The 12,717-nt window shown below is 38.9% G+C and overlaps 1 protein-coding gene across 1 annotated transcript in view; it reads right to left on the reverse strand.

The window, feature by feature from the left end:
- The window catches only part of LOC122564048 (protein ABHD15-like), a 40,083-nt gene extending 39,197 nt beyond the window's left edge, over nt 1-886 (reverse strand). Inside the window, exon 1 of the mRNA XM_043718521.1 lies at nt 89-886. Coding sequence (XP_043574456.1) covers nt 89-541 — 453 coding nt within the window. The 5' untranslated portion in view covers nt 542-886. The remainder of the gene's footprint in view (nt 1-88) is intronic.
- Between the last annotated feature and the right edge of the window lie 11,831 nt (nt 887-12,717).

The following is a 12,717-nucleotide window of genomic DNA, read 5'->3' on the forward strand; positions in this document are numbered from 1 at the left end:
GAGAAGGGAGAGAGAGTGGGAGAGGGGAGGGAGAGAAGGGAGACAGCAAGGAGAGAAGGGATAACAATATTTTTAGCTGGAGTCTCACCTCGACCACGTTCCTGGTGATCTTGCCGAAGGAGTTGGGGATGACGAGGACGATGGGCGCCGGCGAGTTACTGGAGGCTCTTCTCCTGCCCGATGTGGCGGGCACTGCCCAGTCCAGTGCCACCAGCCCCTCGTCGGCCAACTGCAGGTAATCCCGGACGAAGTGGACGGCAGTGCCCGGCGGCCAGATCACATTCCAGACGGTCTGCAGGTGAGGCAGTTTGCTCCAGAGACAGCGGCACGGCGCCCCCGCGCTGAAGCTCAGGCAGCTCCTGAGCAGGTACTTGGCCAGGGCGGAGGGCTTGTGGACTAGCCTCGGCACATCACTGTCCCCCGGGCTCTGGGCTCCCTTCAGCAAACACCTCTTGGTCAAACTCCATCCGAAATACAGCCTGGCCACCAGGTACAGCACGGCCAGGAACACAATGCCCACTGTGGGAGTCCACCATGGCATTGCCAAGTGCCAACTGGCTGCCAAGCAGTTCCCCAAACGACAGCAAAACAAATCAAACGGCAATAACAACTCAGTGGGTCCGTTCCCCTCGTATTAGCACAGCAACTGCTAGGAGCTCTGAATGCTAGCTTTACAAAGCAGACTCTCTCAGTCACTGAAACGACTGAACTGTGAGACACTGTTTACTAATGTGCGCCGCTCTAAGTACATCAAAGACACTGAAAAGGATAAACCCTTTTACATGCCCTCTCCCCTCCACCTCCCCGTTCAGCCGTCAGAAAGGAAGTTGATGTGATCGCATCGTCTTCCTATTCAACGCTGAGCATCTCGTCCCTTCACATTTAAAAAAAAACCCTCTCGCCTTGTCGTCAAATCATCACATTCGCAGCTCCCAGGAGCTCTTACTCCCCCCTCCCCCGCCCCTTTACACACAGTCTTCACATACTTCGTATCAGCAAGCTTTAAAAAAAAACGCAACCGTTCAGGCTACCCCTGGTTATGTAACCTCTGACTGTGGTTCAGCGTTTTAAGGAGGCAAATATTAATTCTGCGGCTAAAACCTATGACAGTACCAGATCCTCAGTGCTTCACATTCTCCTCCTCATCGGGATAGGGAAGTCTGTCTTTTGCTGAACTTTGGCATTTTGATTGAACCAAGCCCTGTTGGACAGACATTCCACTCCATCATCCTTTTGGCTGCCAGCTGTGATGAGAGTTACTTGGTCAGGTGCTGCCCTGTACAGAGCTTGACCCTATGGTTCTCATCCACAGAAAATAGTTCTGAGGTGGAGTCACTATCAGACATGTTAACTCTGATTTCTCTCCACCCATGCTGCCAGATCTGCTGAGCTTTTCCACCAGTTTTGTTTTTGTTTCTGATTTCCAGCATTCACAGTTATATCATTTTTAATTTTGTAACCTTATGACCTTGAGGAAAAATTATCATAAAATGGGATAACAAACGACACACACCAACACTGGTAATAAGTTTAAGAAGGCAAAGGCATCCATCTCTTAAATATCCTTGATCTCTTATATCCTGCTCCCTTATATACATTTACGTTCATGTCTTGGCAGTTGGTTGAAGACAAGATGAATGTGACTTCCAAGTGGCTGTTCATTACCATTTCTCCTCACATTCTCTGTGACCATATCTTTCTAAACCTCAGCAATCAAGAGAAGTCCATATGAAATTCCCTCTTCAGACTTTCAGCCATTTTCCTCCCACCACTTCATCTCAGCAAACCCTTTGTGTCCACATTGAAGCTGGTCCATGTCTCTCCTCCTGCAATGCTTCTAGACTGCCTCCCCATTTCTTCTCCAATTCCTAGTCAAGCCCATTTCCTCCAAGAAGCCAGCTGTTTCCTTTAATATAACTCCTGGCTGCTTACCATCCTCCTTCTCTACACAATGCTCATGGCCATTGTCAAGCTGTTACATTGAGCACTGCCCTATCTCTTTGATGGAACCAAAGGGTAATTGTGTTTATTTTTTTGTAGAGAGAAAGTATAAGAAATAGCTTACCCTTTGCACAATGATGTGATAGTTAATATGTGAGTCATTCAAAGAAAAAGGGCTAAAATACTGCAATTGCAACAGAAAGAGAGAGAAAGCAGTTCGAATGAGAGAATCCTTAATATGCAGAAAGCGAGTTACAAAGACTTTGTTTTCTATTTTTGCCTGAACAGTTCTATAGCTGAAAATGAGTAACCATTATTAATGTCTATTGTTGTTTTATATGATCAGGTAATGAAAGTTAATAAACTACACATCAAAAGGATGCAAACAATACATGTATAAACTTTTCTAAATGTTGATTAATACTTAGTAAGGAATAATGGGTTCTTATTTAACTGAATCAAACTGCTGTATCCACAAAGGCTTGAGTGATCTATGGATCATGTTTGAACCATGAAGTTAATGTATAACCTTTAATTTTGTTTCACCAGTTCATTATTTAAAAGTGTATATTATGTTTTTATAAAACGCAAGCAATGTTAATGGATGCATTGTGATGCTCTTATAAATTGGAATTTTTGTTGTGAAATAACTTCAGAACATATTTTTGCAGCAGAGCATAACAAGTATTATTTTTCAGATCAAAAAGCAAATTTGTCAGGTAAATCCAAATCTATTAATTATTAGGAAAAATATGTTTCTGTGCAAAGGTGACTGTACAGGAAATATTGTGTAAAGCAACATTATTGCCATTAGATGGACCCTAGGGTGTGATAATGAATTTGTTTGGGTGAAACCATGGCAATATTTCAAAATCATGGGATAAGCAGAAGTTTTATTGTTTGTGTGAAGTAGAGAATTTTGGAATATATGGTTTATTATCTGTGGCCCATAATTACATAACTCATGAGACCAGATTCATAGAGGCATTATTTATTTTACATGATACTGCTATCTAACAGATATTCATATGTCGCTTTTGAGATAAAATATATTTGAGGAATTAATGTCAGGAATTTAAGTAATTTTAGGTTGTCACAAATATAGGTTTTCTTGCATGTACAGCTTATAAGAGGCCGGGGCATAACAGACTTAGTAATGTCATGGAAAGTAATCCAAAACCAACAATATAAAAAAAGAATTTTTCAAAAATATGCTGTGGAAAAAGGATTGAAATAAACAGATGTTAAAGTTAAAAGCAAAAGCAACATACTGTGGATGCTGTAAATCTGAAATAGAAACAGAAAATGTTGGGAACATGCCTCTCTTACCTCCAGACAAAACTATTCCAATGCACTTCTGGCTGGCCTTCTACATTCTACTCTCCATAAACATGTTGTCCTCCAGAACACTGTTGACCATGTCCTTGTTTATGCCAAATCCCATTTGTCCTTTGCCCTGTACTTGCTGTCGTACACTAGATAATCAAGAAATGCCTTGATTCTAATGATCTCATCCTTGTTTTCAAGTTATTCCATGGTCTCACCTCTTATCTCTCAAATTTCCTCCACCTGTACAACCGTTACCCCAGAGATACCTGGCATCTTGAGCATCTCCAATCACTGTGTTATTGATAACTGTTCTATTCTGCTGAGGTCCTTGGTTGTGAAATTCTCTCTCTAAGTCTCCCTTCCTCTCTTTGATCATATTCCCCAGTACTACTGTAGGAGGCTTAGCGCCAAATTTTGCTTCATAACTCTCCTGTGAAGTTATTGGGATTAACTCGCTTGGAAAACCAAACTATTTGCTCGAGGTGCTACATGAACATATATTGTTGTTTTATAAACACTTATTAGATTAGGCAGTATATATGAACAGGGAATAAAGGTTAATTGATCATTTTGATGACATTCCAACAAATCTGAAAAGTTGTTTTTCTGAAAAAAGTAAAAACAGTCAAGTTTGCTCTAGTCTTGATGATGGCTTAGTGAAGGCATAATGGCTAGAAAAGAAAGACACCAGTCTGCAGCTCACATGTTTGGCAAAACAAATGATCTTTTTGAGGAGTCAGCATAAAATCTTTTTGCTGATATATTTTTGCGGATGATACAAAACCTGAAAACATTGTAAGCTGTGAATAGGACAGCAAGAAACTTCAAAAGAATATAGACAAGTCAGTGGAGTGGGCAGACAAATGGCAAGTGATGTTTAATGTGGAGAAATGTAAAGTGATGCATTTTGGCACAAAGAACATGTAAAACCAGTGTAAACTAAAGGGTGCACAGAAGCAGATACCTGGTTATTATAGTTAAGTTACTAAAGGTAGCAGGAAAGGTAAAGTGAGCAGTTAATAAACGATGCTGCATCCTCGGCTTTATTAATAGGGATGTTGAATAAAAGGGCGGGGAGGACGTGCTGAACCTGTATGAGACACTGATTAGACATTAGCTGGAGTATTGTGTACAATTTCAGGTGTCATAATTTAGGAAGGAAAGAATTTTATGAATGAATTGGTTAGAATCCAGCAGAGGTTTACAGAAATGATTCCAGATCTGGGAAACTACTGTTAGTTGATAGGAAGGAGAAGTTGAGACTGTTCATCTTGGAGAGGAGATTTGATCAAAGTTTTCAAAATCATCAGGGTGATAGGCAGAGTAAATGAGGAGAAACTGTTCTCTCACATCAAAGGATCAAGACTGAGAGGTCACAGATACAAGATAATTTGCCAAAGAGAAAATTGTAACTGGAAAAGCGCAGTTGGTCAGGCAGCATCTGAGGAACAAGAGAGTCAAAGATTTGAGCCTAAGCTCTTCATCATAAATGAGAGCTTATGCTTGAAACGTCGGTTCTCCTGCTCTTCGGATGCTGCCTGTCTGGCTGTGCTTTTCCAGCACTACACTTTTTTTGACTCTGATCTGCAGCATCTGCAGTCCTCACTTTCCCCTGTGGAATGTAACTGACTGGGAGTGAGATAGAGGCAGATTCAATTGAAGCATTTTGATTTTTTTAATTATCAGATAATTGTTTAAACAGAAGCAACAATCAGAGTTATGGAGAAAAAGCAGGAGAATGGCACAAAGACATAATGCTCATTTTGAGATGGTCTTCTTCTGCACAATAATAAAGCTGTGGTTCAGTGAGAGCACACCATGGACAGCTCAGATGGCTAACTCATTAGTTATACTTTATCCATTTTATATTTGTTTATTTTTTATAGAGTCAGAGTTATACAGCACTGAAACAGACCCTTCATTCCAACTCGTCCATGCCGATCAGATATCCAAACCTAATCTAGTCCCATCTGCCAGCACTTGGCCCATATCTCTCTCAACCCTTCTTATTCATATACCCATCCAGATGCCTTTAATGTTGTAATTGTACCAGCCTCCACCACTTCCCCTGGCAGCTCATTCCACCCTCTGTGCAAAAAGGTTGCTCTTTAGGGTCCTTTCAAATTTTTCCCCTCTCATAATAAACTTATGCCCTCAAGTTCCAGACTCCCGTGCCCCAGGGAAAACACCTTATCTATTTACCCTATCCATGCCCCTCATGATTTTATAAACATGTTTGTGTCAAAAGATTAGTCAAACAATTTTGTCCATATTACCTGAGATTTACAATTAGCTTCAATCCTAGGGGTTTTTTAAATGATCTGGGAAGACGGAAACAAATTTGATTTCAAACTTGAATTGCAATCAATGTAATCCTTACTGTTGTTGATATTCAATTGAGAGTATTAATCATTCCTGCTGGCTTATGAAAATATTCGTTTAACATGAAAATTTGGTCTTTCTGTCTATCTCCTACTTCAGTAAGGCAATGTAGAATGATTGGTGCTATTTCTTGCACTTTTTTCAGTTTAGTCCACTGCAAAGACCGTGCACAAGGGGCCTGGTGATGGGTGAAAATTGCAGTATGTCTCTGGAAGGAGTTCCTCAGCTTTGGGAAGAAGGGGCTGAGGAGGCAGTGACTGTCACATGGCAGACATCGGAGAATCTACTTTGTAGTTACCATAATTGTACACGTCTCCCTTCTTGGAGGCCACAATCACAGTGTACCCAACAAGCATCAACATGTGCTCTTCTTCTCTGATGAGGGATATGACATTGTGCAGCCATGGCAAGAGCATATCTTCACAATGTTTCAACAAGGATTCTATCTGCTCCAGAAGTTTTGTTGTATTTTAGCTGCTGGATGACCTTTTCAACAACTATACATGCCTTTTATGATCTCACAAAGGCCTTTAACTTTGTCAGTTGTCAAGTATATTCCTCAAATTTGGCTGCGTTCAGAAATTTGTCATCATTGTCTGCTTACTCCATGACCATGTGCAACAAGTGATCCTCACCAATGGCACCACCACAAGCCCTCCTAAGACATATACCATTGCACCAGTTCTCTTCTCCATTTGCCTTGCTGCAATTCTATATCTCTACAATAACAAATTACCTGCAGGCAGGGGATAATCTAAAGAATAGACAGAAAACTGTTCACACTGTGCTGCCTCCAATCCAAAGCCAAAACCACTCCAACTCTGTCTTAGAGCTTAAATACATAGAAACCTTTGTGCATGCATTCATTCAGAAATTGAACTCTGGGTCAGTGTAGATTCCTTCTTCAAAGCAATTGAGAAAATGAACCTTTACTAAACAGATGGAAAACTTAGGTCCTTTTCCAGCAGTTCCCACAGCAAAACCTTTCTTCCCATTGATTAAGATTAACAGTAAGATCCTGAAAAATATAGACCATTTTTCATACTTTGGGAGCTCATCTAACAGAGATTACAAAATCCATTATCATCTCTAAATGCCACCTCAGATTTTGGCCAACTGAGACAAAACTAAGATTGGGTTTTGCTGGGAAATAATGATCCCCTGCTTCTATGTGCTTTAGAGAATAAAAGGCAACCTACAGTTGGCACCTCAAAGCACCCTGGAAGCAAAGCCAACTGTACCTTCACAAGACACTCAAAATTCAGCATCACAAAAGGTATCCAACTGCAGCAGCATCTCCCAATCCAGTTTGGCCACATTTGAGGCATCAATCACTCAAAAACAGCTTGGCTGGACAGAACATGACTTTCATATACTTGACACCAGATTCATGAAGCACCTACTCTTCTTAGAGCTCATGGTCACTGGAGTATACTCCCAGAAGGATAGTGGAAATGTTTAGGGACATCCTCAGAGCATCTCTGAAGAGGTCAAAACGTGCCCTCTGACTCATAGGAAACCCTGTCTAATGACTAACCATATTGGAGTATGGTCATTTGAGTGGCACCAAATGTGTTGAGTAACCTCATCAGGAAAATGTATTGTAGTAATTGCAGACACCTCCAAACAACCCATCTACCCAACTCTTCAAATATCACTGTGCTCCATCACTTTGAAATGTTAAATTAATATTTTATTGTCAAGCATTTTACTGTTAATAATGTTCAGCTATATTTAGATTGATACATGTTTAATTCAATATTAACACTTTGTTCCAATAAATTATGGTCATATTCCATCCTTTCATATGTTTGAAAATGATTTTGTTGATTATCAAAATGAGAAATATCAATGCTAGGAAATGAGGGATTTTCCACATAAAACTCACAATATCAACATCAGCCACTGCTAGATCAGATTTGGTGAAAATTTGATCAAAAAATATTCACACTATTCAACCCAAAAATGTTTGTTTGTCTCAATCATTGACGAATAAGAACCTCCTGGGCATTAATATTCCACTATGATGTTTCCATTTCCAAAGTGATTATCGCTGTGCTTTTTTGAGTTGGATTGTCACTTTAGTGCTGTGTGTAGCTATTATGGACTTGCTTGCTTGTTAGGCTGCCAGCAGCATAAAGTAAAAATAAAGTAAGGTCATATATTTAATGGGATGGGAGGGGGGAGGGAGGAGGGGTTGTGGAGGTGGTGGAGGTGGTGGTGGTGGTCAATTGAATAGGTGTATTCAAGTAATGAAAAGATGAGGAAGATGGCAAATAATTAGGGAGACTAAGGGTTCAAATACATGATTGTTTGAAAGTGTGAGCACTGTTTTATAGAGTTATGAAAAAGGCTAATAGTATTTTGCATGGAATAAATGGAGACATAATGTACTAGAGAAAAGTAATGAGGATAACATTGGATTAGGCAACAATTCAACATATTTAGATCCGATGCAGTTTTGGGAGCTCCATTTCATTTATTACAAATGTCTTCAGGATAAAAAGACGAGTAGTATAAAGTACTTGAACGAATTCCACTGGAGCAGACGGGTTACAAGGCAATTTAACAGCGATTTTTAAATAAAGACTTTTAACAGGATATATAGAAAAGGAAGCATTTTTAAAATTTGCAGTATATAGTTCCTTAACTAATGACATCTGAAAACTCTTCTGGCCAATTCATTACTTTTGAAATATCAATACATCAACAAACATTAACACAAAATCTGTATATTACAACATCCAGAAAAAACACAAAATTAATGTTTAAAACAAAATCAAAGAACTACAGATGCTTAATTATCTGAAACAAAAACAGAAATTGTTGGAGGAACTCAGCAGTTCTGGCAGCATCTCTGGAGGGAATGCAGAGTTAACGTTTTGGGTCCAGAGAAGCTTCTTCAGAATGAATGAAGATAAATGGACAGTTACTTTATTTAGTTGCATTATGGATGCCGAAAGGGCTACAGGGAGAACTGATCTTCTCTGAATATCATTATAATATTTTTATATCCCACTGAAAATTCAGTAAAGAAGGACCTTAATTAATACCTTTTCTGAAATATGGCATCTCTGGCAAGGTAGCACGCAATACTGTATCAAAGTGTCAGCCAAGATTATGCAGTTAATCCTGGTTCAAAGGTGAGAGTGACACCATGAAGCCAGGATATGACTGGGAAATTCCTTAAAGAGATAACACAATGATTTTGACAGATTTGTGGCAGAGACGTACATGCAAAAATGAAGTTCCTTAACACAACAGGTATGGCAATAGTTTAGGAACTGATCCAAGCTTTTTTGACAAGTTCACAATGATGGGTCATCAATGTGATATTGTCTTCAAGAAAGTGATGAAATGAATGTAAGAGATTTTATTTTTACACAGAGTGGGGAGCAGAAGATGGATTTTTTTTTCCAAAGGGAATGGTTAAGACAAAAGTAATTGCATCTTAAGGAAACAGCACATAAATATTTACAGCAGAGAAGTTATTGAGTGAAGCGGAAAAATCAGGGGACTGGTTCAGTTTAGGATTGATCTAGTTAAGAATCGGAACAGACATGTTTGGGATGGACTAAGTTAAAAATCACACAACACTACGTTGTAGTCCAACATGTTTATTGGAAAATACAAGCTTTCGGAGCGCTGCTTCTTTATCATGATTTGGAGATGCCGGTGTTGGACTGGGGTGTACAAAGTTAAAAATCACACAACACCAGGTTATAGTCCAACTCGGTGTTGTGTGATTTTTAACTTTGCTTCTTTATCAGGTAGCTACCTGACTAAGGAGCAGTGCTCCGAAAGCTTGTACTTTCAAATAAACCTGTTGGACTGTAACCTGGTGTTGTGTGATTTTTAACTTGGTCCAGCTCAATTCAACACCGGCACCTCTACATCATTTTTGGGATGAACAGTTGACTTTAGATCCATGATTCCCTGGCCTTCCAGCGCTGAAAGTTTTTTTTGCTAGAATAAGTGATTGATATTGATTACTATGATAATCAACAATTCCAATTTCATTATATAGAGTGGTCAAAGATGTTTCTTCTGGGGGAGCACAAACAGCCTGAGCGTATGGTCCATATTAGTATTTACAGCAAAGATAGAAAGGTGGGGATGTGGTCCTGCAATTGGAATTTAGTGTGGTTGGTATAAAATTGATAAGCAGGAGTCTAAAGTAGTAATCTCTGGATTACTCCCAGTGTCACATGCAAGTGAGTACAGAAATAGGAAGATAAAGACAAGTAAATGTGTGACTGGAATGATGGCATGGTAGGGGGAGGGCTTTAGATCCTTGGTAGACTGGGACTAGCTGTGGGGGAGATGGCACCTGCACAATCTAGATGACATCCTTGTGAAGTATTTTGCTAGTGCTATTAGGGAGACTTTAAACTTATTCAGTAGAGATGTGGGAACCAGGAAAGAATATTAGAAGGTAATACTAGTCGGATGAAATGCACAGAGAGGCAAATGGCACTAAAGTAGAGAATAGTAATTTAATGGGTGAAGTTAAATTAAAGAGGAAGAAATTAAAGCTAAATCATACTGTATACATATGAAAACACAGAGTACATTTAATAAGATTAGGGAGTTACAGGCACGATTTTCTTGTAGGATTATGATGTTGTAGTGATAACAGTGACCTGACTTAAGGAAGGCTGGATCTGGGTGTTTAGTATTCCTGGTTAGAAGGTATTCAGAAAAGATTCGAAAGGAAGAAAAAGAGGGTGGAGCCATTAAGTGGGAGTATTGCATTACTGGAAAAAAAGAATGTTTTAGAGAACATAAGGAAAGAATCAATTCAGCTTGAGCTGAGGAATAGGAAGGCTGCAATTTCATTGTTCAGTGTAATATATACACCACCAGCTTGTGGGAAGAATAGAGAAAAACAAATCAAGAAAATTAATGAGACTATAATAGTCTATAAACATTATAGACTAATTATGATGGAGAACTTTATATATTCAAGTATAAACTGAGATAGTGGTAGTGTAAGATACAGCGAGGGACAAGTGTTCCAAGATGTGTACAGGAGAATTTTCTATGCATCCAGTTCAACAAGAAAGGAGGACTGAGAGACCTGGATCTTTGAATGAGGTGGGCTAAGTGGTACAACTGACAGAGAAATAGCATTTAGGGGACAGTGATTACTATATTACAAGGTTTAAGATGATGGTAGAAAATGACGTTGGTCAATCCAGAGTTAACTGGCAGAAAGCACACTTCAATGGGGAAAGATTGGGATGGACTGGACAGACTGCAACCAAAGCTTAATGAGAGAAACAGTAGCTGAACAATTAACTACCTTCAAAGATGACATGGGTTTGGAATTGTTGAGGTATGTTCCCTCAAAAAGAAAATTCAGGACAAACAAATTCACACCTCCATTTCTGACAGAGAAAATAGAAAATAAGTTAAAAGAAGAAAGTATGCTCAGGACGGTGTCAGGTTGGAAATACTGTTGATAACCAAATTGAATATAAAATTTTCAGAAGGAAAGTGAAAAAGCAAATATGAATAGCAAAGAGGGAATTTTGGAAAAAAAGCATTCCCAAAGTCTCCTCTGAGTACATAAATCGTAAACATATGGCAAAAGGAGGAGTAGAGCCAATTAAATATCAAAAGAGGCATGGTTGAGGTGTTAAATTAATTCTTTGTAGCTTTGTAAATTAATTAATTTGTCATCCATATTGGATGGGGAAACTCAGTCACTGGAAGGGTTTTAAATTAACGAGGAAGGTGTATAGAATAGGTTGCCAGTAACTAAAGTTGACAAGCCACTGGCACTAGATGAGATGCATGCAGAGATATTAAAGGAAGTGAAAATAGTAATTGCAGAGGCACTGGTAATCATCTTTCAGACTTCTCTGGATTTGGGAATGGTGCTGAAAGATCAGAGAAGTGCAAACATTATACCCTTGTTCAAACAGAGTTGTAAATAGAGTTGCAGCAGTTAGAGATCTCTGTGATGGGAATGCTTCAAGAAATAATTACTCATTATCAAATTAATAATCACGAAAAGATGTAGCTTATTTGGAAGACTCAGCATAGATTTGTTAAGGAATAAACATGTCTAACTAACTTGCTGAGGTTTTTAAAGATGTGGTAGAGACAGTTGATGATGGCAAGGCTGTTGATTTGATGTATGTGGACTTCAAGAAGATATTCAGTATAGTGCTACACAAAAGATTTGTGAGGAAACTAATAGGTTATGGAATAAAAAAAGTATCAACATGGATACAAAATTGGCTGGTGAGTTGGAAATACAGAGGAATGCGTAATGGGTATTTTCAGGCTGGGAGAAAGTTTGTCATGGAAATTCCCAGATGTTAATATTTGTTACTTTATCTAGATTTTGCTGTGCATGGGACAGTTGCAAAGTTTGTGGATGACTGCAAGCTTCAGAAAAGGTTAAACACTGACGAAGGCAGTGTAGAATTTCAAAAAGACATTGGCACATTGGTGGAGTTGGCAGATGGGTGGTAGATGAAGTTCAATCCAGGCAAGTGTAAAGTGATGTTCTTTGGAACAAAGAACATGGAAAGACCATATAAAACACAGTACTATACTAAATGGTGGACAGGAGCAGAGAGCTGTATGTGTACATAAATCATTAGACTGTCAAGACAAGTAGAGAGAGCTGTTAACAAGGCATATACATATTTAAGCTTCATAAAAAGGGGCAAAATTTAGATAAACAAGGAGGATATGATGAATTTACATAAAACATTAGTTAGACCTCAGTTGGAATATTACATACAGTCTCAGCAGTAATTTTAGGAAAGATGTGAATGAATTGAGAAAGTACAGAAAAGGTTTAGAAAAATATTCCTGGGAGGAAATATTTCAGTTAAAAGGATTGATTTTAGAATTGGGATAATTTTCCTTGGAGAGGAGACCACTGATAGGTGATTTGACAGAAGTTTTCAAAATCATGAGGCATCTGGACAGATCGTATTTGGAGAAATTGTTCCCATTTACAAATGGATGGAGAACCAAAAGGCACTGTTTTAGAGTTTTGCAAAAAGAAAATGCACCTCTTTTTCACACAGCGAGTAGCTAGGA

This window comes from Chiloscyllium plagiosum, chromosome 28 (assembly GCF_004010195.1).
Source record: "Chiloscyllium plagiosum isolate BGI_BamShark_2017 chromosome 28, ASM401019v2, whole genome shotgun sequence".
Lineage (NCBI taxonomy): Eukaryota > Metazoa > Chordata > Chondrichthyes > Orectolobiformes > Hemiscylliidae > Chiloscyllium > Chiloscyllium plagiosum.